This window comes from Aulonocara stuartgranti (assembly GCF_965226115.1).
Source record: "Aulonocara stuartgranti genome assembly, chromosome: 23".
NCBI lineage: Eukaryota > Metazoa > Chordata > Actinopteri > Cichliformes > Cichlidae > Aulonocara > Aulonocara stuartgranti.
The window spans coordinates 2543909-2568319 of record NC_138958.1 but is presented as its reverse complement, the minus strand read 5'-3'; the positions used below and the strand labels follow the sequence as shown (position 1 = coordinate 2568319).

General features: G+C 41.8%; 1 protein-coding gene across 5 annotated transcripts in view; it reads left to right on the top strand.

The window, feature by feature from the left end:
• The window catches only part of glis1b (GLIS family zinc finger 1b), a 79037-nt gene extending 54911 nt beyond the window's left edge, over window positions 1-24126 (top strand). For 2 of the 5 annotated variants that reach the window (XM_082523679.1, XM_082523681.1), the window contains exons 5-10: window positions 2817-2927; window positions 8012-8153; window positions 13040-13214; window positions 21615-21745; window positions 22568-22723; window positions 22825-24126. In XM_082523679.1, coding sequence (XP_082379805.1) covers window positions 2817-2927; window positions 8012-8153; window positions 13040-13214; window positions 21615-21745; window positions 22568-22723; window positions 22825-22961 — 852 coding nt within the window. In that variant the 3' untranslated portion in view covers window positions 22962-24126. Of the gene's footprint in view, window positions 1-2816; window positions 2928-8011; window positions 8154-13039; window positions 13215-14119; window positions 14227-14263; window positions 17591-21614; window positions 21746-22567; window positions 22724-22824 lie in introns of those variants that run through there. The other 3 variants (XM_082523680.1, XM_082523682.1, XM_082523683.1) reach the window with 3 other exon arrangements.
• Window positions 24127-24411: the final 285 nt, after the last annotated feature.

The following is a 24411-nucleotide window of genomic DNA, read 5'->3' as shown; positions in this document are numbered from 1 at the left end:
CTATGTTCTACTTATGCTATATCCTATTTTAGATGCAAATATTCTGCTTTGCGCCATTACAGATCAATCTACCCTACCACCATTCCCTACCAAGCATACACAATTATGCACCACTGCTTTTCATGCACGTTGATGGTTTTCTGCACCATTTTTATTTTTGATTACATTTCTGAGTTCAAGGTGTGTAAGTGTGCGTATTATTGAGTAGTTATTTGAAGGAGTATTTCAAATTTGTATATAATGGACCTAAGTCCCTTTATAAAGGGGGCAGCTGTGGCTTACATGGTAGAGCCTACAATGCTAAAGCTCAGTGGGTCAATTTTTGTTCCTCTAGTCTGTATTTTTATCGGTTTAGCCGATGGTGCGATATGGCAGCCTCGCTTCTGTCAGTCTGCCCCAGGGCAGCTGTGGCTGCAACTGTAGCTGCCTCCACCAGTGTGTGAATGAATAGTGGAATTGTAAAGCGCTATATAAATGCAATCCATCATTATTATTATTATTATTATTATTTTGGAGTAAGAACCAAGAGTTGCCTCCAAAGCATCAAAAGTACTGCATGAATGTGTCTGACTGACTGAATAAGACTTATAAGCTATGAGTGCTTGATTTGATTGTCAGTACCAGTCCATTTATTAAAATTTAATTGTTTAGAAATAAATAGGAAAACTAAATTCAGGTGTTGTGCCAAAAAGTGATCGTCGGGCAGAAAGTGATCCGCGTGAGCGCGCAGCTGCTTAAAGCTGCAGCGCCCAGATGACTTACAGCTACTTCTGTGCAACTGATACAAGACGCGGTAAACTGAACACCGCTTCAACCGTCTGTTTGTTGGAAAATAGTAACGGACCACATTTTCTTGTTAGTAACGGTAACGGCGTTGTAACGATAGGAATAGTAATTAGTTAGATTACTCGTTACTGAAAAAAGTAACGCCGTTACTCCCATGACTGAACACTGGTAATGCTGAGCGGTTAGAAAAAGAGTAGCAGTGGTCAGGCAGTGTCACCCTTGATTTTCTTCCCAGAGAAAGTAATTTTAGCAGTATTTTTGCAACCAGAATGTTTCCCCCTGTTTTCACTGAACTGGCCGTGCACCAATACTTTTCTATATGTAACAGTAAATTATCAAGTAGTAAGAGTAGAAATGTTAATGCAGACGTTGTGTTATTCTGTCAGTGTGGGATTTTCTTCCACTGCACACTCTTTCCACAGTAGTCCAAACGATACAGCTAATCTGGGACCCCGATGCTTATGGCCTCACATTAACACCCCACGATGGCTTTCACTGTGCTGCCCAGTCGGCTGCGCTGCCAGAAACACTGAGGAGGAAAATCATTTTAAAGCTTAATTATATTTATCCTACACAGAAGTTTTACTTCACTCTTTTATTTTTCTTTTAAAGTCGGCGCTCTGCGCTGTATCGAGTCGGTTTCTTGGCAAAACAAACAGAGATGAGTGGCATTATAAGCACTTTGGGATGACAACAGGTTACTTAGAGAAAACGTTAAAGTGCAGAGATAATAAAGTCTGTAAAACTTATGTTACTGAATGTAAAAAGTAAAAAAATCTCTATCACCATCCTTCATTTTAATTAGAAAAATGTGAAATGAAAGTGGTGTACTCCATCACGGTGTATGCAGTGTGCATAATCACATAAATGCTTAATTATTAAGAATACTCCTCAACATGGTTGAATAAGATCATTTATACACTCACTAGCTACTTTATTAGGTACGCCTTCTAATACAGGGTTGGACTACCTAATTCTTCATGGCATAAAACTCGAGTACTGGAAACATAATTCAGAGATTTTGGTCCATGAATATTGTTATATACAGGATAGCAATAATTAGATGGGCTGTGTCATTTATACATGTGCCCAGAAAACATCCCCACACTTTTACAGCAGCACCAACCAGCTTGAACTGTTGATAAAGGCATGAAGGATTCATGCTTTCAGGTTGCTCACATCAATCCTGACCCTACCTTCAAAATGTTGCAGTGAGGTCGTAGTTTCCTGTTCTCGTTCTTGCTGATGGGCACCTTGTGTGGTCTTCTGCAGCTTCAGCCAATCTTATTCAGGGTTTTATGTGATCTGCATTCATAGATGTTCTTCTTTAGTTACTGTTACCTTCTTGCATCAAAAAGGCATTTCTGTGTCTTATTGAATGTTTTCTGTTTTCAGGCCGTTCTATGTAAACCGTAGAGATGGTTGTGCAGGAAAGTGTCCGTAGATCAGCAGTTTCTGAAATACTCAGTTTGAACTTCAGCAGGTTGTCTTGAACACGTCTATATGTTGCTGCCGTGTGATTGGCTGATTAGACATTTACATTAACGAGCGGTACCTAATGAAGTGGCCAGTGAGTGTATTTCTTGCGCTGATATATTATAGTGTTTGTCTTTAAGTCTTTATACATTATTAATCATGCAGTATCGGTGCTGTCAGTAGCAAGAGAGATGGGTTTCATTGCTGAGTGAGTGCAACTGCAAGTGAAATACGATGCTTTAAACCCTGAAAAACTAATAACCAAAGAGATGTTGTGGTATTCAAATTTTTGTCAACTGATTGTCTTTTCTTTTCATCCTTTGTCTGGTCTTCCTTTTACCTCACATTATGTGTCTTTCTCAGCCGAAAGGTAGGACTTTATCTTTGCCTTTACTTACATAAGTTTCATATTTACTGCATGTTAATTTTTCTCCTTTCCTTTACAATTTTCTTTTTTAGCTGCTTATATTATTCTGTGTCTCTGTTATTAGAAAAGCTACATTTATACATTTTGCTCTGATAACTGAACAGAAATATTTCCTCCCTCCTCCCAGAAACCGTATGCATGTCAGATCTCCGGTTGTACCAAGCGCTACACGGATCCCAGCTCCCTACGCAAACACGTCAAGATCCACTCAGCCAAAGAGCAACAGGTGCGTAGGAAGGTAAGACACTCTCTGCTAGAGTGAGAAACAGGACAAAACACCTGTGTGTAGTCAGAGGTTTAAAAAGAAACATCATAGAGGAACCAAAAGTATGTCAGCTGTTACCGCTGACATTTGTTGTTTTCTTCATTTTTAAGTAGCAAATTAAAGCCAGTGGACACTTAAAAACTGCTGCGTCATGGTTCATTTATTCTTAAATAAATTGTTTATAAAATCGAAACTATTGAAAGTAGAAGGTTTAGTGAAACTACGGACATTATTAATTATGTTTAAGGCTAAAAATAATATATTACCTGTGTTTGGGAGGTGAGGACAGCTGAAGGAAATATCATTTTAAGCATCAGCTCACTGGGACCACGGTTACGGGTATACGACTGTGGAACTCTCTTCAGGACCGGATGCTGCAGAACCTCCGTTCAGACTGCTTCCATCAGGAAGGAGGTTCTGCAGCATCCGGTCCCGTACCAGCAGACTGAGAGACAGCTTTTTCCTCCAGGCCATCAGACTGCTGAACACTTCATAGACACCTCACCTCCACTACTAGAACTTCAACATTATGCACTACATACTGTCCATTAATGCCACTGTTTTGCACAATATCCAACTACCAACCTCTGTATATTTAATATATTTTATTTTATTGCTTACTCTATTTAATTTGTAAAATATGTATACACACACACACACACGTAGAAAAACATATTTAGTATACACATCCAGTAATGCATATACTATTATATATTGTACATATATTTATTAGTCTCAGATTTAGCCATTCTTATATTTTGCTTGTTTTACGTTATTGTATTTTTGCACAACTCTGCTGCTTGTGAAGCTCGCACACAAGAATTTCACTCGCATGTACTGTACCAGTGTACCTGCACATGTGATGTGACAATAAAAGTGATTTGATTTGATTTGATTTCATTATAATCTTAAGAGTTTTACATTGTTTTAAAAAGTGTTACATGTTTAAAACGATAAATCAATATGAAGAATACGCAATAAATTCGAGCTAACTCCTTATTTTATTTATTTATTTTCTCCTTGTTATTATGTGCTGAGGTATTTGCTGTTTGGTCTGATAAATGCTCACGTGTTCATTGGTTAATGGTGCCCACTAGTTGAAATGTAGATGGGGGGGCAGGGTTTAATAAGAATATTTTCTTCTTCCTTCTCCTTTTCACTCATGGTTGCCGTGTTATATCAAGGGAAAGCCTGGTTTGTGTGTATGAAAGGATAAAACTGTTGAAACTGTTGAACCAAGTGTGAAATAAATAAAAAATGAAATGAAATTTTGCAGCTCAAGCTGATCTTTTTCTGCAGCTAGTTTCCTGCATGACCTTATTCGGGTCATTCGGGTAGAGCTGCAACTTTAACAAGATTTGTTCTTTCTTAGGTCACATTATCTGCAGATCCATCAAGTTGCTCTAATTGAGGGGTTTTGAAGCATTTAGCTGTGTAGTGGAGTATCTTTAGAATCATTTCCCCAACAATAGATCAGGTTTGACCACATTTCATCATGCTTGTGGTCAAAAGCCCATTCTTTCCCTAACTGAAAGTGGGTAAATAAGAGAGAGAAAGGGCCCATTGTTGTGTAAAGGGCTGGATAGTGGCAGGCTGGATGATGTGTTTCTTTGCTTAGTGTCGTAAAGGGAAACACATGTGTGCTTGTAGCATTGTTAATAAGCTGTAGTGCAGAATACCCCAGTGGCCAGATGTTATGGACAAATGTCAAACAAACGCTCTTACTCCACTCTTGGATTTGGCCCAAAGCAGGAAAAAAAAAACTTTAAGAGTGTCGCTGTGGAGAAAGTAGAGCCCCAATTACTTGCAATGAATGCTTTGCAGGGCTGTCTTAAGAATCCCCACAAGGACACATTTACTGATTTACGGCATCTAAATGTGAAATCAAAACATGGAAAATGCCAGCTGTATAGCTGTTAGGTTTAGCTTTTTTGGGGGAGGAGTTAAATCACTTGTGATTTGACTTTTCAGCAAAGCCAGAATCTTAAAAGATACAAGCCACAGATAAAATAATCTGTTCACTTACTGCTCTGAATGAACTCTGAGGGAATAATCTGAGAGTCGAGTAGATGGGATGATACTGCTGCTGAACAAGGTTTCCACCCACAAACTGACCACAATATCAGAACTCAGACAGATGGACAAACAGACTGAGAGGGTTGCAGTGATGTTGGAAAATAAAAGAAAATCTTGGATGACTTTGTCCTTGCCTGCAAATCGAGTACCGACACTTGACTTCAGTCGTTCAGAGGGTCCACAGCAACACTGCCAGGGTTTTATGCCTCTTGGCATCATGAAGTTATCACTCATTATTATTATTATTATTATTATACACTCAACTGAAAAATATGTATTAGTCAGCATAGTTATTATCTCAGCACGATTACAAAAACACAAACTTGATATACATTTAATGATGAAAGAAACTCGCATATTGGATTCAAATGTTTAAGAGTTGCACCAGCTGCTCTTTGGTTTAAACTAAGCCTGCTTATAATAGATGTTGGCCAAGTATAAACATAAAATACAAATTTTTCATTTAAAAAGTGTTGCTCTGCACAAACTGTAGAGATTAGTTTTACTATTACAAGTTTCACTGTTAAGTAGCTGAATCAACTAGCAGTGCCGTCGATTCAGCAGATTTTCAAACACAACCATCTCTACAGAGAACGCTCTAAAAAGAGAGAATGTCCACTGAACCGCAGTTCTCTGTTGATGCAAGAGGTCAAATGACAATAACTAGACTGCTTTGAGCTGATAGGAAGGCAAGAGTGACTCAAATAACCACTCATTACAACACAGTTGATGGTCGACAGCAGCAGAAGACCACGTGAGGTACCGCTCCTGTCAGAGAAAAACTTCAGGTTACAAATTGTGCAGGCTCACCAAAGTTGGCCAACAAGAGATTAGAAAAACGTTGCCTAGTCTGATGAGTGTCCCTTTCTGCATTCAGATAAAACATGCAGAATTTGGCATTGCTCCTTCCTGCCTTGTACCAGCCATTCAGGCTGATGGTGTTTTAATGATGTGGGGGGGTGTTTTCTTGTCACACTTTAGTACCAAGTGACCAAAATTCAGTCACCACAGCCTGAGTATCGTTTCTGATCATTCCCATCACAGAGTGTGCCCATCTCCTGGTGGCTGCAGGATAGCACGCCATGTCACAAAGCTCAGATCATCACTGTGCTCGCTCGGTCCCCAGATCTTTGGTGAAGTGTTTTCAGTTTTCAGTTTTATTTGTCATATGCAAGTTAGCACAGGGTCAACATCGCAATGAAATGTATTTGACGAGCAGCAGACAATCACTCAGCAGAATGGTACAGTAGAAAAAAATGTAATAAAATAAAATAATAAAAAATAAATAGAAAAATAGTAAGAGCAAAATATTAATAAGGTGTAGTAAAAGAAAAAAGAGATTTTCAGTTAACTGACTAAATATATGTATATGTGTAGATATATAAATATATGTACACACAGATATTGCACAGGAATGAGCAGCAGTACAAACTAAACAGTACAACAGTTTTTGTTTTTTGTGGCAGTTGTTACAGTATTGCACTTTTTCTAAATATAAATATCAATACAGTGGAGTGACCAGTGCAGATTATACAGTGTGGGAGATTCACGTCATGGATGTGGAACTGACAAAATCTGCAGCTGCAAATCTGCAACATCAAAATACACCAAAAAGTCATTTTTAAAAAAAGCATCCCTTTTATTCTGCAAAGCAGGTCTGAGCCTGTGCTGTTAGCCTGTGTGGTCATTATGTTTAATAAGAATAATTAGAAGGTCAGTGGTTCTAACCTCTGCTCTTCCCCAAACCAAAGATCCTAAACCCCCCATGTGTGTGTGTGTCGGTGGGGGCTTTTGCCTTTATTGGACAGTGACAGTGGAGATGGACACAAAAGAGCGAGGGGGGGGGGAAGACACACAGCAAAGGGCTGCGGGTTGGACTCGAACCCCGGCCGCTGCTTTCTGGCCTTACAGCATGTGGTTGCCTGCTCAACCAAAACCCCAGGTTGACCCTGAGGAAGTTATTGGTGTGTTTGTGCAATACATAAAATGTTGTATGTGCAGAAAAAGCGTTTCTCCTGTTGTGTAAAGTGTTTTGGCCCATATAATCCGAAAAGCACTATGTAAATATCAGTTTAGTTTATGAAGCTCCTGCAGCAGTGGATTCTTCACCAGGACCGTTGCCATCACTCTCCTTTAACTTGTCAGTAAATGTTGTGTTGAATAGAGGATGAGGTTAACAGTAACTGGTTGTCATTGATCCTTGTCTCTGTAACGGTGTATAAGCAGATGCCAGTAGGATCGTAGGTCGATTCCACTGTTCTCTAGTCAGTGTCTTATTTCTCGGTGGCCATATTTGCTTTATACACTGGAGTCTGAAGTCTGTTTTTGTGCCTACATCAGATAGTCAGCTATACTATCCTATTCTCTCTTTTTACATCTTGGCATTTTTAAAGTTAAACCTCCTGGTGACAGTAAAGAAGTCCTGTGTGTACCTCAGCAGCTATAATGTTTTATTACATAGAAATCCAGTAATGTATACAACAGAGTTCAGCTATTCCACCGATCCATAAGGCAGATGTCTCATTTTGTCAACTGACACAGGTTTCATTTGGTTTGAATTTTATCTTTGTGCCGTGTGATCTCGCTGAAATGTGTCTTCAGTTGCCCCCATTAAAGTTGGCAGGGAAAGAAACAGGAGCAATCTCACATTGGCTCTGAGTTCATACCAATTATGTCTAAGGCCAACGCATGACTCAAAAAAGAACATATGATCTTTCCCCCGGTTCCCCCTGACTGACAATTCTATTCTCATTTGCTGATTTACTGTTTCAGATCAACATTACAATCACATTATTGCAAAAAGATGAAGCGAACGCTCTCACACACACGAGGTCCAAGCCACGAACAGGCCAAACTGAAGTCGTCTTGTTCTTCGATTGAGTAATCTTGCAGACCAGATGGAGTTCTCTCCATTTAAATGACTCATCATCATTTCTTGTAAGCATTTGAAGTTTATTCTTATCGTTGCTTGTTTTTCTCAGCTTCGGCCCTGCCCTCACCTGGAGCAGGATGTCCTGAGCGACTGTCTGTCCATGCAGCACCTCCAGAGCTCCACCTCTACGCAGCACCTCTACAATGGCAAAGATGGCCATTCTCCTGCATTGGGCCAAGACATGTTCACAGGTACACACCTGTCATCTGTCATTCTCAGATCTTCCTCTAATAATTGATCTCTTAATTAATCGGTTTCTTTACCAATAAAACATCTCAACTTTCCACTTATTTTTCTCATAAAACGAACAAAAATTGAAGTTCGGTAAGAAAACATGTGGCATAAATACAAAATATAATGTGTCACCAGTAGTAGCAACATCATTCATGGTTAAACAATTTCAAATATGAGTGAAATCGACTGGCCACATCTCAAAACATCGAAGCCCAGGGAGTATTTGTTCCAAAGCAGAAGAGCACGCCAGCAAGTGAGGTCCAGACCGCCAGAAATCCCAACACCTGGCAAAGCAATCACCGAGTCATTGGTGGTAATCAGCAGCCATGTCAACATTCCTGCAGATGTATTGTGGTAATTCTGCACTCTCAGGCAGTGAAAATCATACTTGGTGGTGCCTTTGGTCAAAAGATAAACAATCCACACCACATAATTGAACTTTAATTGCTCGTGCAGATTTTATATCAACATTTTAGCCGTTAGTCCATACTTGAGTTTATAAGGGAAGTGTTACAGCCTTGTGCTTTTGTTTGTTTGGTTTGGATTTCATAACCATGTCATGTTAACCTGTCTCCCTGTCATGCAAAGACTGCAAAAACCATTAGCAGCCACTAGAACTGGAAAAGTTTATTCATCACATGTGGCCTTTAAGCTTCTTTTAAACTTCCATTTTTCTAACTGATGAGTTTGACCGTCACTAAAAGTCAGCGCCACACTGAATTGGGAACAAGAGAGAGATAAATGGATTATAACCATCCTAAAGACGAGAGAGATTCCCTGCAGCTTCCTCCCTTTATGGACACATCTGTCCTTGTTTTCTGCCTCTACCACAGCCAGGCTCCCCACTGTTGTCTGTTATTGTTGCTGGATCTCGGCGCACCGTTGATGACTATGAAAGCTCAACTTCTTGGCTCTTTACCTCTGCTCCCCTCTCTTTCTGAGAGATGTTGCTTTCTGTCTTGGTTTAAATCGTTTAAAGCCCCAGAGGAGCTAAAGCAGTCAAGGACGCCGTGTTATTCGAGGTCAGAAAAGGTTAGACTTCAGGATCTCTATTTACACGACTTTCTCTTTGTTCTAGAGCCAATAGGATGCATGTAAGTAGTGGGCCAAAGTGGGCAGCCATCCCATCATTAACACTTGTGGAGCAGAAAATGAGTCATGCTTCCAGTCAGAGCTAAACTTGTTTTCCTGTTCACTGCTTATAAGTCTGTTCCTATTCACATGTCTGCAGCAAGAGTTACGAGAACCCCCCCTCTCTGTTTTATAGAGCATAATTAGAGTGTTCCCTGATTAACCAGAGGAAGGACTCATCATAGTTGAGTACAGAGGTTTATGTGCTCCTGCTGCTATCCTCTCAGTTTCTTCTCACAGAGATTTCTTCCTGAACTCAACAAGAAGCTTTTCAAATCCGCTCGACAGCGTCTTTGGTACATAATCCCACTCTAACTCTTAAAGAGCAACATCAGATCCTTTTTGTCTTCCTCCACAAGGAACTGGTGATGAAATTGAGGCAATCACAGCCATTATTTGTCGACTGTTTTGCCGGTGTGCTAGCAGATGTTGGGGCTAAAGGGGAAAACATTTAAGGTCTGTGATTGATGATTTCGGGGTAATGAATCAAGCTTGTAACCATTTCAGAGCGCTGTCAGATCAGGCCTCGGCATGCTTCCACTTGAGAACAGCTGGCCTGAAAACTGCAAAAACCAGGAGCACCCATCTTTCCTCTTCCTTTCATCTCCTCCCGTCTTCTGCTCTCGTTGCCGGTTAACTGCCCCAGACAGTCAATGTGCTTCTCGCTGTTTGGATGCTGGGAAAGAAATCAGCTGCTGAACTTAGCAGAAGATGCAAAGAGGAAAAAAAGGAAAGATCAAGTTGACTCTTGCTTAACAAGACTGTCCAGAGTGGGGCAGGCAGTTCTCGTCCCTGTGGATGATGATTTTTGATTAAATGAAACTGGTAGAAACATGACTTTGAGATACTGTCCATCTGGTGTAGATTTTGGTGGTGGTTTTTTCTTTTTAGGCCTGGCACGTCCTCCGCTTCTTCAGTTTGTTCAAGTTCTGTGAGCACACACTGAACACCATGTCAACAAATGCCAAGTTTTATAGCTGTGTGAGAATCACCTCGTTGGTGCAAAAAATACTATTTTGTGTAAGTCAGACTGTTAATTTTTTGGCCTTTTTTTAACTAAAGAAATTAGAATAAAATATGTGTTTTTGTGACAGGCTCATTTTTTAAGTTGTTTGACGTCTTCCTCTGAAAACGGTTGGGTTCAATGACTTGACTGAAAATGAGTCAAAAATCCCACGGACTAATCTCAAATCCCGTGGTGATAGAGCCTTCTCTGTGGCAGGTCCCAGACTTTGGAATAGTCTCCCCTTAAATATTAGATCTGCACAAACACTTGAGCAATTTAAATCATTACTAAAGACACATTTCTATGCCCTGGCTTTTAACACACTATGACCCAAGTATTTTGGTCTTATTTGAATTAGTTTAGTTATTGTTTTAATACTTTTATTGTCCTATTATTGTTTTTTATTGTTATTATTGTATTACAGTGTTGCTTTTTAATACCATTTTTATATTGTTAAGCACTTTGTGCAGCATCGGCTGTTTGAAATGTGCTATATAAATAAATTTGACCTTGACCTTGACCTTGAAAAAGCACCAATGTCCAAAGAACGACTTTTACAGACCTTCAGAAATCCTGGAGAACTGTTGCTCAAGACATCTTTAACCCTTTATTGACCAAGATTTATTCAGGTCTGAGGGATACATGTATGGTAATGTGAATGTGGCTGATTTTTTTCCTGTCTGTGTTCGAACAGTGCCTTGTGATACCGTAGTACACCAAACATAAAGTTTGTCTTCTCTTCTTTCTGAAACAAGGTGGATTTTGTCTCCAGCACAAACAGCAGTGGAGTTGGGATCATTTAAAAAGTGCTTGTAAAATGGGCCTGCCGGTGGACCCGTGTTAAATGAAGCGTTAGAAAATTACGAGAGCGCCAGTGGAACCAAAATATACAGAAATGAGGGAAGGCTCAAGACTTGTGCACAGTCGTGTGGATCTCCAAAGTCTAACTAGCCACATGTTAACAGCAGTAAGACAGTAACAGTTCCACTCGTTTGTTTTATCCTTTTAAAATGAACACCCCTGGGATTCATTTTTGGACAAAACAGCCCGTTTTTTGTTGTCAAATTGGGCTTTGGAAGCATCTTCGCTGAAGATAATAATAGTTAGGGCTGCCACAAACGATTATTTTGATAGTCGACTAGTCACCGATTATTTATGCGATTAGTCGACTAATCAGATCATCATCCACTGGACGTAAAACTACAGTTTATTGCACCAGCAGCATCTGCTCTTATATAACTATCATTAGCTTACAGCTTTAAGCTTTTAAGGTGCTAACTAAAAATAAAGACAAGATGATAGTTTATTCAATTTTAATGAAATTTGCAGATTGTTTTGGTAAAGTTTAATAAACTCCTTGCTATCTAAAATATAACAGGACACCGAGTATATTCTCCAGCATCTCACACTTCTGATAATCAGCTGTCTGCTTGACGTTTATTCAGCTGTGTAAAAACTATAACTTTAATCTCAGCCAAACCGATTTACTCAGGAACAAATAAAATACTAAAAAAAAAAAAAAGCCAAACAACAACATTTTTAATTTATCTAAGTGACTCATATATATTTAACCTGAGTCGCGAAAGACGGCGGTGGGTTTGAAAACAATTTGCCGGGAGTCCGGTGTTCTCACGGCGCTAGTGACCTAGCCCCCGGCTAGCTATCGAGCTAGTGGGTAACAGACGTCTCCGACAACGTCGGAGCGCTTTTGAAAATATGTGGTGTCCTGGTAAACTGAGCCGATATTTGAGGTTTACACAGCTACATTCTCGCCTGAAAATATGTTAAACGTTTATTTTGTGACCCAGAAAGAATAATAAGAGTAATATTAAAACTAACTAGCTGCCGCCATTGTTGGAAACTAAGCTGGGCCGCGCTATGAATTCTGGGACACAGCTGCTTCTTCTTCTTCGGGGTTTAACGGCAGCTGGCATCCTTGTACATGCAGTGCTGCCATCTTCTGTTTCAGTCCGTTATTACACTCTTAAATCCTGCTATTATTCCTGCGTCTTTTGCGATCTTACAAAGCTTCAAACGACACGTCGACTATTAAATCAGTCGTCGACGATTTTGATAGTCGACGTAATCGTGACTAGTCGACAAATCGTGGCAGCCCTAATAATAGTAAAAACAGTTGTGACAGTTATTATTTGCAGTTCCTAGTTTGCAAAGAAGAAAAGGAGTCCGTATTTAATAACAGTTTGCAGCTTGAAACAGTAGAAAAGGTTGGCAACATGCAACCAGTAAAAGAAGATAATAATGCCCCCACAGACCGGTGCATCAACAACATGTAACTGTAATATCATTTGGAAAAACTGAAATGATCAAAAAGTAAAAGACATATTGGAACAGTCAGCAGATTATCACATGCTCTTCTGCAGATTTCCTTATATCATATATTTGTAGCTTTAAAGGACCTACTGTTCAAAGTCACTGAACACATGTAACATTTTAGTTTATTATTGTGTAATACGAAAAAGGACAAACAAGGCGAGTCCCTGTGGCAGCACAAACAATGTACCCTAAATTACACACAGCGCAAACACAGAACTTTTTATTTTACAAAGCACACTGATTGGATGAAAGTTGCCAAAACAAAATCCTGTTGCCATGAAATGGCTTTTAATTTGCTCGAGGGAGAGATGAAGCACGGGGGCCTTGAGTTTATTTGGCACGTTTACCGAATTAGCTTTGTTTGTCTTTCAGGCCTGTACACTGGCTCCAGTACCCCCCATCACAGCGCCCCAGTGGAGCTGCTCACCCCCACCCCCAACTCTGGCTCCACCGCTGACCTGCCGACCCGACAGCACCGACTGGATCGAGACCTCGGCAGCCCTCACCACCTGTCCCCGCTGGCTGCCATGGACGGCACGAGAGACGGGTGAGTAACAAGCCCTCGATTTGTATTTAGACGCTGAGGTATGTCACTCCGAAGGTCTGGGTCGCTGGGAAACTAGAGATGTGTCATGAAGGGTGGGAAATGTAAACATGAATCTGATTAATGAATGAATAATCCTGCAAACAGTCATGGACGGCTTTGTCACAATTCTGTCATATAATTGAAGTCATATCACATCATGTTTTGAAAAGGTCAAAGGACACCGAGTGTTTGTTTTACTGCATACAAACAACGTGTACGACAAAGTTCAGTGAAAGTGCAAGCGCTGTTCTTCTCTTAAGACGTTCCCTGATATTATGATTACACTTTACTGCCTCCATTATTTTTCACCTATTTATCATCCCGAGTCCCGGCCGAACCCTCTTAGCTCATGTTAGGTTAAGCCTCATGGTCCTGCTGACAAACCCATCTTGGCTTTCTTACTGGAAACAAAATCAACTTCTCAGCTCCTTTGACGTCCCTCGTGGGAAGACGGGCAGTGCTGGTCACCACGCGGTCAATGTGACACATCACCAGCTCTGTTTCGAGCGGTCACGGTTCACACTTTGGTGAGAGTATCAAAGCCGTGTGATAGCATCGTCCTCTTGTGTTTATGTTCTGTGAGCGGTTCTCTTTAAAAACCTCGAGATTACATTTTATAGACCTTGATGTACTGCTGTTGTTCAGCTATGCAACAAATGCAAGCAACACAATGACGTTTAAACCAGTGATGCATCTTTCAGGTAATTGTGAAAATAAGCACATCTGGAGATACTTTTAAGAAGCAATAAAACTGAATACGGTTTAGTAAGAATACCAGTGTTGCTACATCTTTAGTCAAGACAAATGTGCTTCCACTGAACCAATCCATGATCCCGGGAATTCATTAATTAACTGTATCTTTGCAGAGCTCCCGCTTAAAGTCGACGCAAACATTTCAAAAGACGACGCACGAAACCCGCAGCTCCTCCAGGTGCGACTGCCTTGCTCAGCAACAGCTCGAGCAGCTCTTCTCGTGCATCTCTGAGTGTGTGCATGTGTGTGATTTGCAGGATGTTTCCTATTAGTGCTGATGATTTCCCCAGAGAGCCTGCAGAGCAGAGTTACAGAACCCGGGTGTCGTCAGGAGGCACAGTGTGTGCTGTGCTAAAGCAATGTGTCTAAAAACCAGGGAGGTAGGGAAGGAAAACAGTCCTGTACAGTTTAATAACATTGAGAAAGAGTGGATGGAATCAAGCATCATAAACTGTGTTACAAAAGTGATTGTGTTACATAAACATGCTTTCTTTTAACTCCGTGCTCCCCTCTTTGGGTGTATATACAACACCCGCATATTACAGAATGATCTTTGATGGCTTCCTTACTTTAAAGAGCTGCACATACATTTGTACTTATGTGTGTGTGTGTGTGTGTGTGTGTGTGTGTGTGTGTGTGTGTGTGTGTGTGTGTGTGTGTGTGTCTCCGTGTGTGGGGGCGAGTTTACATATCCAGGAAATACACGTGATTGGTTATGATTGGGGTGTGAGGTACAGCAGACCGCTCGCCATCCAGCACAAACAGAGCAGCCGAGCAGAGCGGTGAAACCGCCTGGATGTAAACGTCCGAGCGGCGCTCAAGAGACGTCGGGATGGCCGGGAAGCATCTGGAAGCTGGTGTGTTGTTTCAAGCCTTGAAAGCAGAAGGAGAAGCCTGTCAAAATTACCTCGCGGTTCCTGTGGCTCTTTTCTCAGCAGCACGCACAATTAGCAGTGCGAGCACAGGCATGGAAAGTGAAAAGGACTTTGTGAGGGGATACTCGGCTGCACAGGCAGGGCGACATATTGGAAGTGAGAGTCGGACTGCGTCTGCTCCTGTCCGTACTTGATGAGGAACATGCCGGTGCAGCTTGGTGATAGTGCCCCATGTGGTCCAATGACGTAGCTCCCTTTTCATGCACTGCATTGCGTCCCCAACTTAACTCGAGTAACGTGATGACAGCATTGCATTAAAACGACAGCAATTCCCAAATTTGCACATTTCAGCAGCTCGAGATGACCTAAAAGAGCTTTCACGAAGGCACAGGCTGTAGAGCTCTGTTGATCACACGGTATAGACGGAGGGCGGGGGCGAGGCGTCAGACCTGCAGCAATGTCTGCTTGCATTTGCCTGAAGATGGAGCGTTTGATTTACATGTTTAAAGCCTTAAGTATACAGGCTGTTGCCAAAGTCAATATCAGCACTGCATTTGTTTTTCCCCAAACGGTTTAGCAGGACATTAAACATTTTGACAAAATTATCAAACTGACCTTCCTCCGGTGTGGCAGCCTCTGACCTCACGGCTAAATGTGTTTACCCTGGCTCAAATGGGCCATTTAGACTCCTTTTACTTTGTAAATACCAGTGTCATTTTTCTGAAGCTAATATTAAGATATGCCAGTTAAAATACACCTAGCAATCACTGCGGCACAAGTGTGCGCGCAGGGCCCCTCTCACAGAAACGGTTGTTCGACCACGGCGGCCTCCGAGCACAGAGAGACGGGTGGTAAATGTTGTCATTCACTGCTTCACCCGAGTGTGGTTATATAATTGCAGAGGGGGTGGGGAGCTGCAGCCTTTACCTGCGTATTGATATTAGAGCCCCTCTGCAAATATTAGTCTGAGGCGGTTTGATACCTCGGCAGTGATTGACGCAGGCTAATTGGATTAGAGTGGCAGCACAGTCGGCACAGAGCTACATTAAGAGTTCCCGCTCTGGAAGGGGCACGTTCATGGCTTGTAACTCTACACTGTCTTTCTTCCAGCCATTATCGTTCTCCAACCAGCCAGAAAATGAGTGTCAGTCTCAAAACCCAAACAAAAGCATTTTTGAGGTAGTCGCTCATGGCAGTATGTGGTCAGTCACTCATTTTGCGGGCCTCAGTTAATAATGTGTTGCCTTCAATTAACCCGACTACACAAACAGTTAACTGGGAGAAAAGATTCAGATGATTTACAGTAAGAATTCCTCAGAGTAGGAGACTATAGTGATTAAAGGTGGATCTGCTCAGTTTGGGGCAGATATCTTTCTGGGACTAACGGAGGCTGGGGCCTTCGGGGCTGGCTTAGCTTTAGCTTAGCTTTAACCAGGATGCTGTTGTCTGTCTCTCAAACACTGTTTTAGTTTGCTAACCAGAAACAGAAGCGTTCCCACCGATCTGTGCCAAAGAAGCCCCTGTCATCCATCAGAGGGGCTTTATGGTCGGCTGCAAAAAAGTGGGGGGAGACGAGAGGGGAGGCGAAGGGTGTTTTGGGGAGTTTGCAGGGCCTGTGGAGAACAGGGTCTTATTCCCGCTCCCTAGTGGGACAGTTAGCTGCAGGTGAAGGAAGATGAACGAGGAGCAGATCAGCACTGTTCATGAATCTTCATGTTACTTTCCATCCCATCATGCCTCCATGCAGGGAGCCAAGACTTCACGGGTAGCTTATCTTTATTAAGATGAGCTGTAATGTTTCTGGACAATAGCTGCAGGCTAGCGGAGATGACGTCCATGCCCGCATACCTGAGTACAAGCAATTTTATGACTTCAGGGCGGCTTCAAACAGCCCAGGTTTGAATGTCCCTCTGATCTCCTGGTAGCATTTCAAACGGCAGAGTTTAGTCACCTACCTCATTCCTCTGAATCACAAACCATCCAGTCAAGTTAAAAAAGCCTCTGATCTGAAATGAGCAACGATTTCCCATCTCTATAAGTAAACTTTTTCCAGCACAGGTCAAAGTTTACGTTATTCATCAGTATGTGAGCATTTTTGAAATCTTCAAATTCCTTCTTTGTAAAAGAAATATCAAAGCCTCAGCTTACTATCCCCTCCTATTCTAGCTTCAGAAATAATAAGGTCAGGGGTCAAATCCCTCTGTCCTTACATTAGGACAGAGGTGGGGTGACCGGGAAAAGCAGAGGAGTGCAGGATGGTCAGTGAAGGTGAATTTCAGGGAGAGATTAATGTGGCATATGAAAGATTCCCCTCATACCTTGAGCTTGAGTGGCTAGCAAGCTAGAGCAATGCCTGAGGCAGCTGGCAGTGATTAGCTTATGATTCACTTTAGCTACACATAGAGGCAGCTTGTAAAAATATGAACAGTGTAACTGTTTCCTGAGTTTGTGCTGACAGCAGCTCCTGGGGGAATGGTGCTCTCTGCAGGAACACATGGCCACGCAGCGGCGCCGTGCCAGCACATGGATTAGCCAGGCTCGCAGCGCTAGCTTCTCCAGGGCTGGAGTCACACAAGGTGTCACACAAGCACCGTCAGGTTTGTGCTGATGGGCTCCAAAGGCAAGGGCAGCAAGGAGAAGGCACCTTAAAGCCTTAAACAGTAATAATCAGCAATCCTGCCACCTCGATTTGAACTTGTATTTCAAGGTTTCAAGGTGAGTTTTTGAGAAAGTTTTTACAATACTAAAAGTGGCTATATAGTATGTAGTCCTTTACATTACAAACATCTACCTGAGTGACGCATCAAAGGATATAAAAGCAGTTCAGTTGTTGTGTTATTAGTTTAATTAGTGAGCTAAGATGTAAAAAGAATCACTTTCATAAGCTCAGTATTCTTTCTGTATAAAACCTATATCTGCATTGCCATTTTCTGACAAATAAAACAAACGTGCTTTATTCTCCTCGTAAAATAAAAAGGAATCAAGGTAAGTAAAAGTAAGCATGGTTCCTTTCATGTTCACTCGCTTCAGGGTCTGTTTTTCAACCAGAATTCGTGGGAACTGTTTTTACATTTATGACACAGGTGAACAGACAGGAGCAACAACACGACCTTTCTTACAGAACCGAAGCCAAACTGTATTTTCTGGATCCAGTTTTATGATGAGCACCGTGATAAATGTAGAAGCAGCGGAGCCTGAAGCGATGTACGGCTAAATAAAATGTTAAATAATTCAGCAAGAAAGCCTTCCAAGTTTTTGCACTTTCGCTTGACATCGTTTACCGTCTCCTCTTGATCGGTGCTCTCTGCCAAATGCCCCGCACGAAGCCTCTGCCAGCTACTGAGTGCTGGGTGGGACGCCCCTCGTGCATGGAGCAGTAGGTCATATAGCAGGCTCCAGCCAGGCCAGCAATGAGCAGTCATCTCTGGGCTCAGCTGCCTCCAGCAGCTCTCTGTCATCACAGTCATATAGCGCTTAGCACAAACCATATGCCCCTGCAGCACAGCGCACATAGTAACACAGCAGCAGTTTATGTGTTGGCATTCCTGATATGCAGTAATAAGTAGCTGCTGAATATTTGGGGAGGCGACTGGGCAGCTCCATTTTTTAAAAGCAGGTCTGTTGTCCATCAGTCTGGATTTGGACCAGCTTTCTGTTTCATTAAGTTAATGTCAAGTGTACAACATTAAGTCGTTAAATCGCTCATTTTGAGTTTTGTGTAAACTTTAACATCCAGGCAAGTGTCTGAATAAATACCAGACCTGGTTCTTACTGCTTCTGGATGCATTTATTACCATGATGTGATGAAGGCATACATTAAATCCACTTTTTTCCTCCTGTTTGTTTAAGCTTGGCCTGATGTGGCCTTTACAGTAAAGGAATAATCATTCACTTTTTTGCCAGCGTTACTTTGGATATAAAACTAAAGCTGTCTGAAAACGGGGAAACCATTAGTCTGGAGGTGGAGTCTGCCTTCCAGCACCTCCAAACATCAATAATGAACAAGTCACGTATCGTTTGTTTCACCCTTGGCTTCTTTCATTTGTTTTATATTTTGGTCGGTTTTATTGATTAAAAAAGTGTTGCAGCCATTTAAATTTTGGGATGGTGGTCGATGTGTTTTCCATTTCGAGTCAACGAAAGAACGAATAAGCATGTTTTTCTGTCTGCTCTCGCTCCTCAGTTTGTCCTTAACAATAAACAACCAAACCTAACTTTAGTGGAATAAAGGTCAGTGCGGTAGCCTCAGCACACTGTTGGTTGTGTGTTTTATAGGGCTGCCACAAACGATTATTTTGATAGTCGACTACTCAGATCATCATCCATTGAACGTAAAACGTACAGCTTATTGCACCAGCAGCATCTGGTCTTATATAACTATCATTAGCTTACAGCTTTAAGTGTTTAAGGTATGTGCTAACTAAAAATAAAGACAAGATGATAGTTTATTAAATTGTAATGAAATTTGCAGATTGTTTCAGTGAAGTTTAATAAACTCCTTGCTATCTAAAATATAACAGGACACCGGAGTAAATTCTGGAGCATCTCACACTTCTGTTAATCAGCTGTCTGTTTATTCAGCTGTGTAAAAACTATAACTTTAATCTCATCTAAACCGATTTACTCAGGAACAAATAAAATACTAAAAAAAGCCAAACAATAACATTGTTAAGTTATCTAAGTGACTTATATATCATGTTTAACCTGAGTAGCGAAAGACGGCGGTGGGTTTGAAAACGATCTGCCGGGAGTCCGGTGTTCTCACGGCTCTAGTGAGCCTAGCTCCCGGCTAGCTATCGAGCTAGTGGGTAACAGATGTCTCCGAAAACGTCGGAGCGCTTTTGAAAATATGTGGTGTCCTGATAAACTGAGCAGATATTTGAGGTTTACACAGCTACATTCTCGCCTGAAAATATGTTAAATGTTTATTTTGTGACCCAGAAAGAATAATAAGAGTAATATTAAAACTAACTAGCTGCCGCCATTGTTGGAAACTGAGCTGGGCCGCGCTATGAATTCTGGGACACAGCTTCTTCTTCGGGGTTTAACGGCAGCTGGCATCCTTGTACATGTAGTGCTGCCATCTTCTGTTTCAGTCCGTTATTACACTCTTAAATCCTGCTACTTATTCCTGCGTCTTTTGGGATCTTACAAAGCTTCAAACGAAGCGTCGACTATTAGTCGACTATCAAAATCGTCAACGTAATCGTGACTAGTCGCCTAATCGTGGCAGCCCTAGTGTTTTATGAGGAGACTAAATCGCCATTGTGTTGGAGGCATCTGAAAGTCAGCATGCGGACGCAGAGTGTCCACGCCAGCTCATACGATGCTGAAGGTCATTAAGGGTAACTTGCAGTAATCTCCCAGCATATATTTAGCAAAGTTATATTTGTTATTTTTAGACTTTTAAGACTAGGACCACCAAACCAGCAACTTCCTTTTTACCACGTTTCTTTCATTACTTGTCATTATGCAGCATCAACATCAGGACTAAATCTGAGGGAATGGAAACAAATTCAAACTATTAGTAATGAAGTCAGACTGCAGTGTGATTTAGTTATAAGTTACTTTTCTAGACAAACTAAGCTTGAAACTCAAATTCCATTGAAATACTTCAATCATCTTTGAGATCAGGAGATTGACAGACGGTGTGGCATCAGTAGTAATATGGACTGTATATGTTTTACTGGATGTAGAGAGAGCTTAGGGTGGATGCAAAGCTGCCTCCCTCCCCTCACCTGTGATCATGAGCTCTGACCAAAATAATGAAATTACTGATATAAATGGCAGAAATGGGCTCTCCCTTAGAGATAGGGCGAGACCAGTGGAGGCCCACTTGGGAGCACCTTGTTGGCTCCATGGAAGAGCTGGGGGCTCTGGATGTCCCTGCTTAAACTGCTACCCCCACTACCTGTCATCCTGTCAACAGAAGATGGATGGATGGGTCATAGTCATCATGACAGCAGGAAACTTCACGTTAGAAAGTAAGATGTGGTGATGAAGCACATTGCAGTTTTCTGATGTCATACTATAGATTTTGCAAAGTCAATTAGTTCAACTGGCACCGAACAGCGAAAACATTTCATAATTTTGCTTTGATTTCAAGATTTGATGTCATATTTGTGGCTTTTCCAGCACAGAGTGCACCTCTTAAATGCAGAGATTGAAGAAAAACCAACTCCGTTTAGCCAGGACTGGCACCGTGTGAAGCTTGGAGATTTGCTGCTGCTGTATCGAATAACAAATGGGTCCAATAGCACAGAGGCATCTTTACCTAAAATATCATTATCTGCACAGGCTGGAGTCCACAAAGTCTCAAACACGTTAACTTAATATTTCTTCACTTAAATGTCATGAAGGTAAACAGGGGTTGCATTTTTTTTCTTCCCCGGCCACAAAGCCAAGGGTTACTGCACTGGTGTGTGTTCGCTTCAACGCACACTCTGCTGTTTGTTGACTTAAGATCATAATATGCGGTAGGAGGAAGATTACGTGTGGGGAGCCCAAGTTTCCACATGCCTGGACTGTTTCTTCTTCTATGTGTGTGCAGGATCACTGACTGCTCCGCTGGGTTTGTTGGATCATGTGGTTAGCAGGCCGGCATGCAGCTCCGGCTTTGATTGGGACGTCACAGTGCATGAAGCATTTTATTGAGAAACTACTGAGGCTGTCAAGAAAGGAATGACTTTAAATTGAGAGCTTTTTATTCCTAGTTTCTCCGTGTCTGCTTCAGGGTGTCGGGTTCCCTCCTGTCTCCTGGGATGAAGACAGCGGGGACATCGCCTCCTCCACTGGAGAAACAGCATGTCCACCCTCACCACAAGCTTTACCCTCACTATCACCAGCATCAGCCTGCCAGCGACGGTAAGGCTAACCCCGACACTCAATGCAGAATGCAGCTTAACTTCTTTCAGGAAATCTGTTTTGGCTTGAATTTGAATCACTTCCTGCATGTTTCAATTTAATATCCTAAAATGGTTCCTGTGGCAGGTGATTCAGTAACTCTATGATTTCCTACGATAGGAACAGATCACCTGAAGATAATTACAATCTGAACCCAACTCAGCTCCTCTTCCAAAAGCTGCAGCACTCACTGCCACATAAAAGAGAGAGGAAGTTGTCTCTTAGCGCGCCGATACAGCCCCGCAGCTCTGTCGGACCGTTTTTAGGACCCCGAGAGATTCGAGTCGTAGAGACAGAGTGGGGAAAACCACATGCCGGAAGCCTTTTCCTCGTGCTGAATTAGGCAACAAAATGCTGGCTCGTGTATTCGGCCGTCTCTCAGCGTCCTAACATGGCAGGTTCAGCTGTCACTCCCGAGCATTTTTCCTAATGCCTTAAACACTGTTTTCACTGTAAAGATCTACACATGGACGTCTCTCAAACCACGCTGTGGTCAGCCAGTTGCGTAAATGCGCTCCAGGAAGGGCTGCTTTCCCATTATCATGACTCCTGCGGTTGTTCTGGATCACAAACTCAGACGATGGGGACAAATGCTACATACCGTGTAGCCTGGCAGTGTTAGCACAAACACAAATATAGCATTGTCATAACTTAACCATATTACGTTTCAGCCGGATGGACCGGGCGCTTAGTGACAGTGGAAACAGTCCCTCTGTAATGGCAACTGATGAAGTCCAGCTTCTATTTTTCTCTCTCCCTCTATGATTCTCCAACATTTCTTAGAATACCAAGGCAGCTTCCAGAGCTGCTTCCATTTCGGAGACTCCTACAGGATGGAGCAGACAGTCGGTGGCGTCCACGTCCCGGGAGATTCTCACACCTACACTTCACATCAGCCCAATGGCTTCCACATGTCGACGAGCAACACCGGCTCTGCGGGTGAGGATGATTGTCCTCTTAGCCTGTGTACAGGCTGAGCTGCAAGTATCACCATTTAATCAGCATATTAAACAAACTGTTCTTCCCTGCATCTGTTCCAGGCTTCAGCTTGACCCAGGAGCTGCAGGGAGGCGGCGGTTGCCAGTTCTTATCCAGCCCAGAGGATAGCATTTTCTTCCAGGTGGGCAGCTTTGACCGTAGCTTGAGCCACATGTCCTCCATCTACACAGAGACATAAAGGAACACCAGAGCAAGACAGGCTTCACCACACTACTCCGCGGTCCTTCCTCATGCATCCTCACACGCTTAGATCTTTTTTTTCTTCAGTTCTGGTTTCATTTTTCCAAAAACAGAACAAAGATCACATTGTAAGTGGGTTATTCTGACTTAAGTGCAAGATAGAAACCAATAAAGTGGAAAAAATAAGGCTAAATATAATGTAAATGCAACTGTGACACTGAATGGAAATGGCTTCAGTGGCAAAAACAATGGTAGTGTTTCCCAACCTTTTTTTTTCCCTCATGACTCCTTAAAACATTAAACTGTCTTCTTATGATTGCGCCTACTCAGCTGCATCTGCTTTGATCAGTTCAAGCAAACAAATACTGACTTCTTTTGTACAACATGAATAACTTCAAAGGCCAATGTACAAGTAATAACACTAAAATAAGCACGAGACTACAAAAAGGTTTGAAAAAAGGACACCAGTGTTTGAATAGTCTGATAATGGGGCACCCCATCATGAAAACAGTCAGATATTTCTATTTCTATTATGGAAACTTCCTGCAGTCTTTAAATTCGTTCTAATTCATGCTAATGCTAATTGGCATTCAGACTGAAAAACAAAAATCCTGTTGGGATAAAGGTCCAAGTTACCAGGCTGCAAACTGCTGGGCACGATCGGCAAATAAATGATGTTGTTGATGGTGCAGGTTTTAGTCTGTAATGCGCCTCGAGGCAACAGCTGTTGGCGCTATATAAATAAAACTGAATTGAATTAAATGTTATTAAATGACATTGACATTAAAACCTGCACACAGACAGTACAATCAGCTCGAGCTTCTACATACAACATCTCATTTTAACACCACAAACCTCTCCTCTCCTCCTCTTTGTTTTTTTTCTCGGTAATCTACACGTCTGCTCCACACTGACGTGTAGAGGAGAATATAACGTTTTGCAGTGAAGTTTTATCAGTGGGGAAAAAAAGTTTGCATTTCTCTTGTTAAGTAGTTTTTTGTTTTTTTTGGCTTTTGGATTTATCTCGGGAGGAGGGTTTGGGCAGAGAAACCATCCTACTTTATTATAATTATTATTATATGTATAAAATGTACAGTTTGTTTACAGCAATCATTTGAATGTTTGTCATTCCTCAGTTTAAGAAATAAATAACTGAATCATCACGCAGTGTCTCTTTTTTAAAAAACAATATAAATGACAGATTCTTCAGGTGCTCACATTTGTTCTGTGTTTATTATATTGTTTGTTTTTATAAAGACAACTACGTAACAAATGCAACACACCAATGCATTTATAGCCCGAAATATTGTGCAATGTCAGTCCCCAGAGCTAGTTGTGTGTTGAGCACCCTGAGAAAAACTTTCACACTGTGGACTTGTTGCGCCCTCTAGTGGTCGCTGCGAAGTACTGCAGATTTATTTTTTCAAAAAATAAACCTTTAATGTACA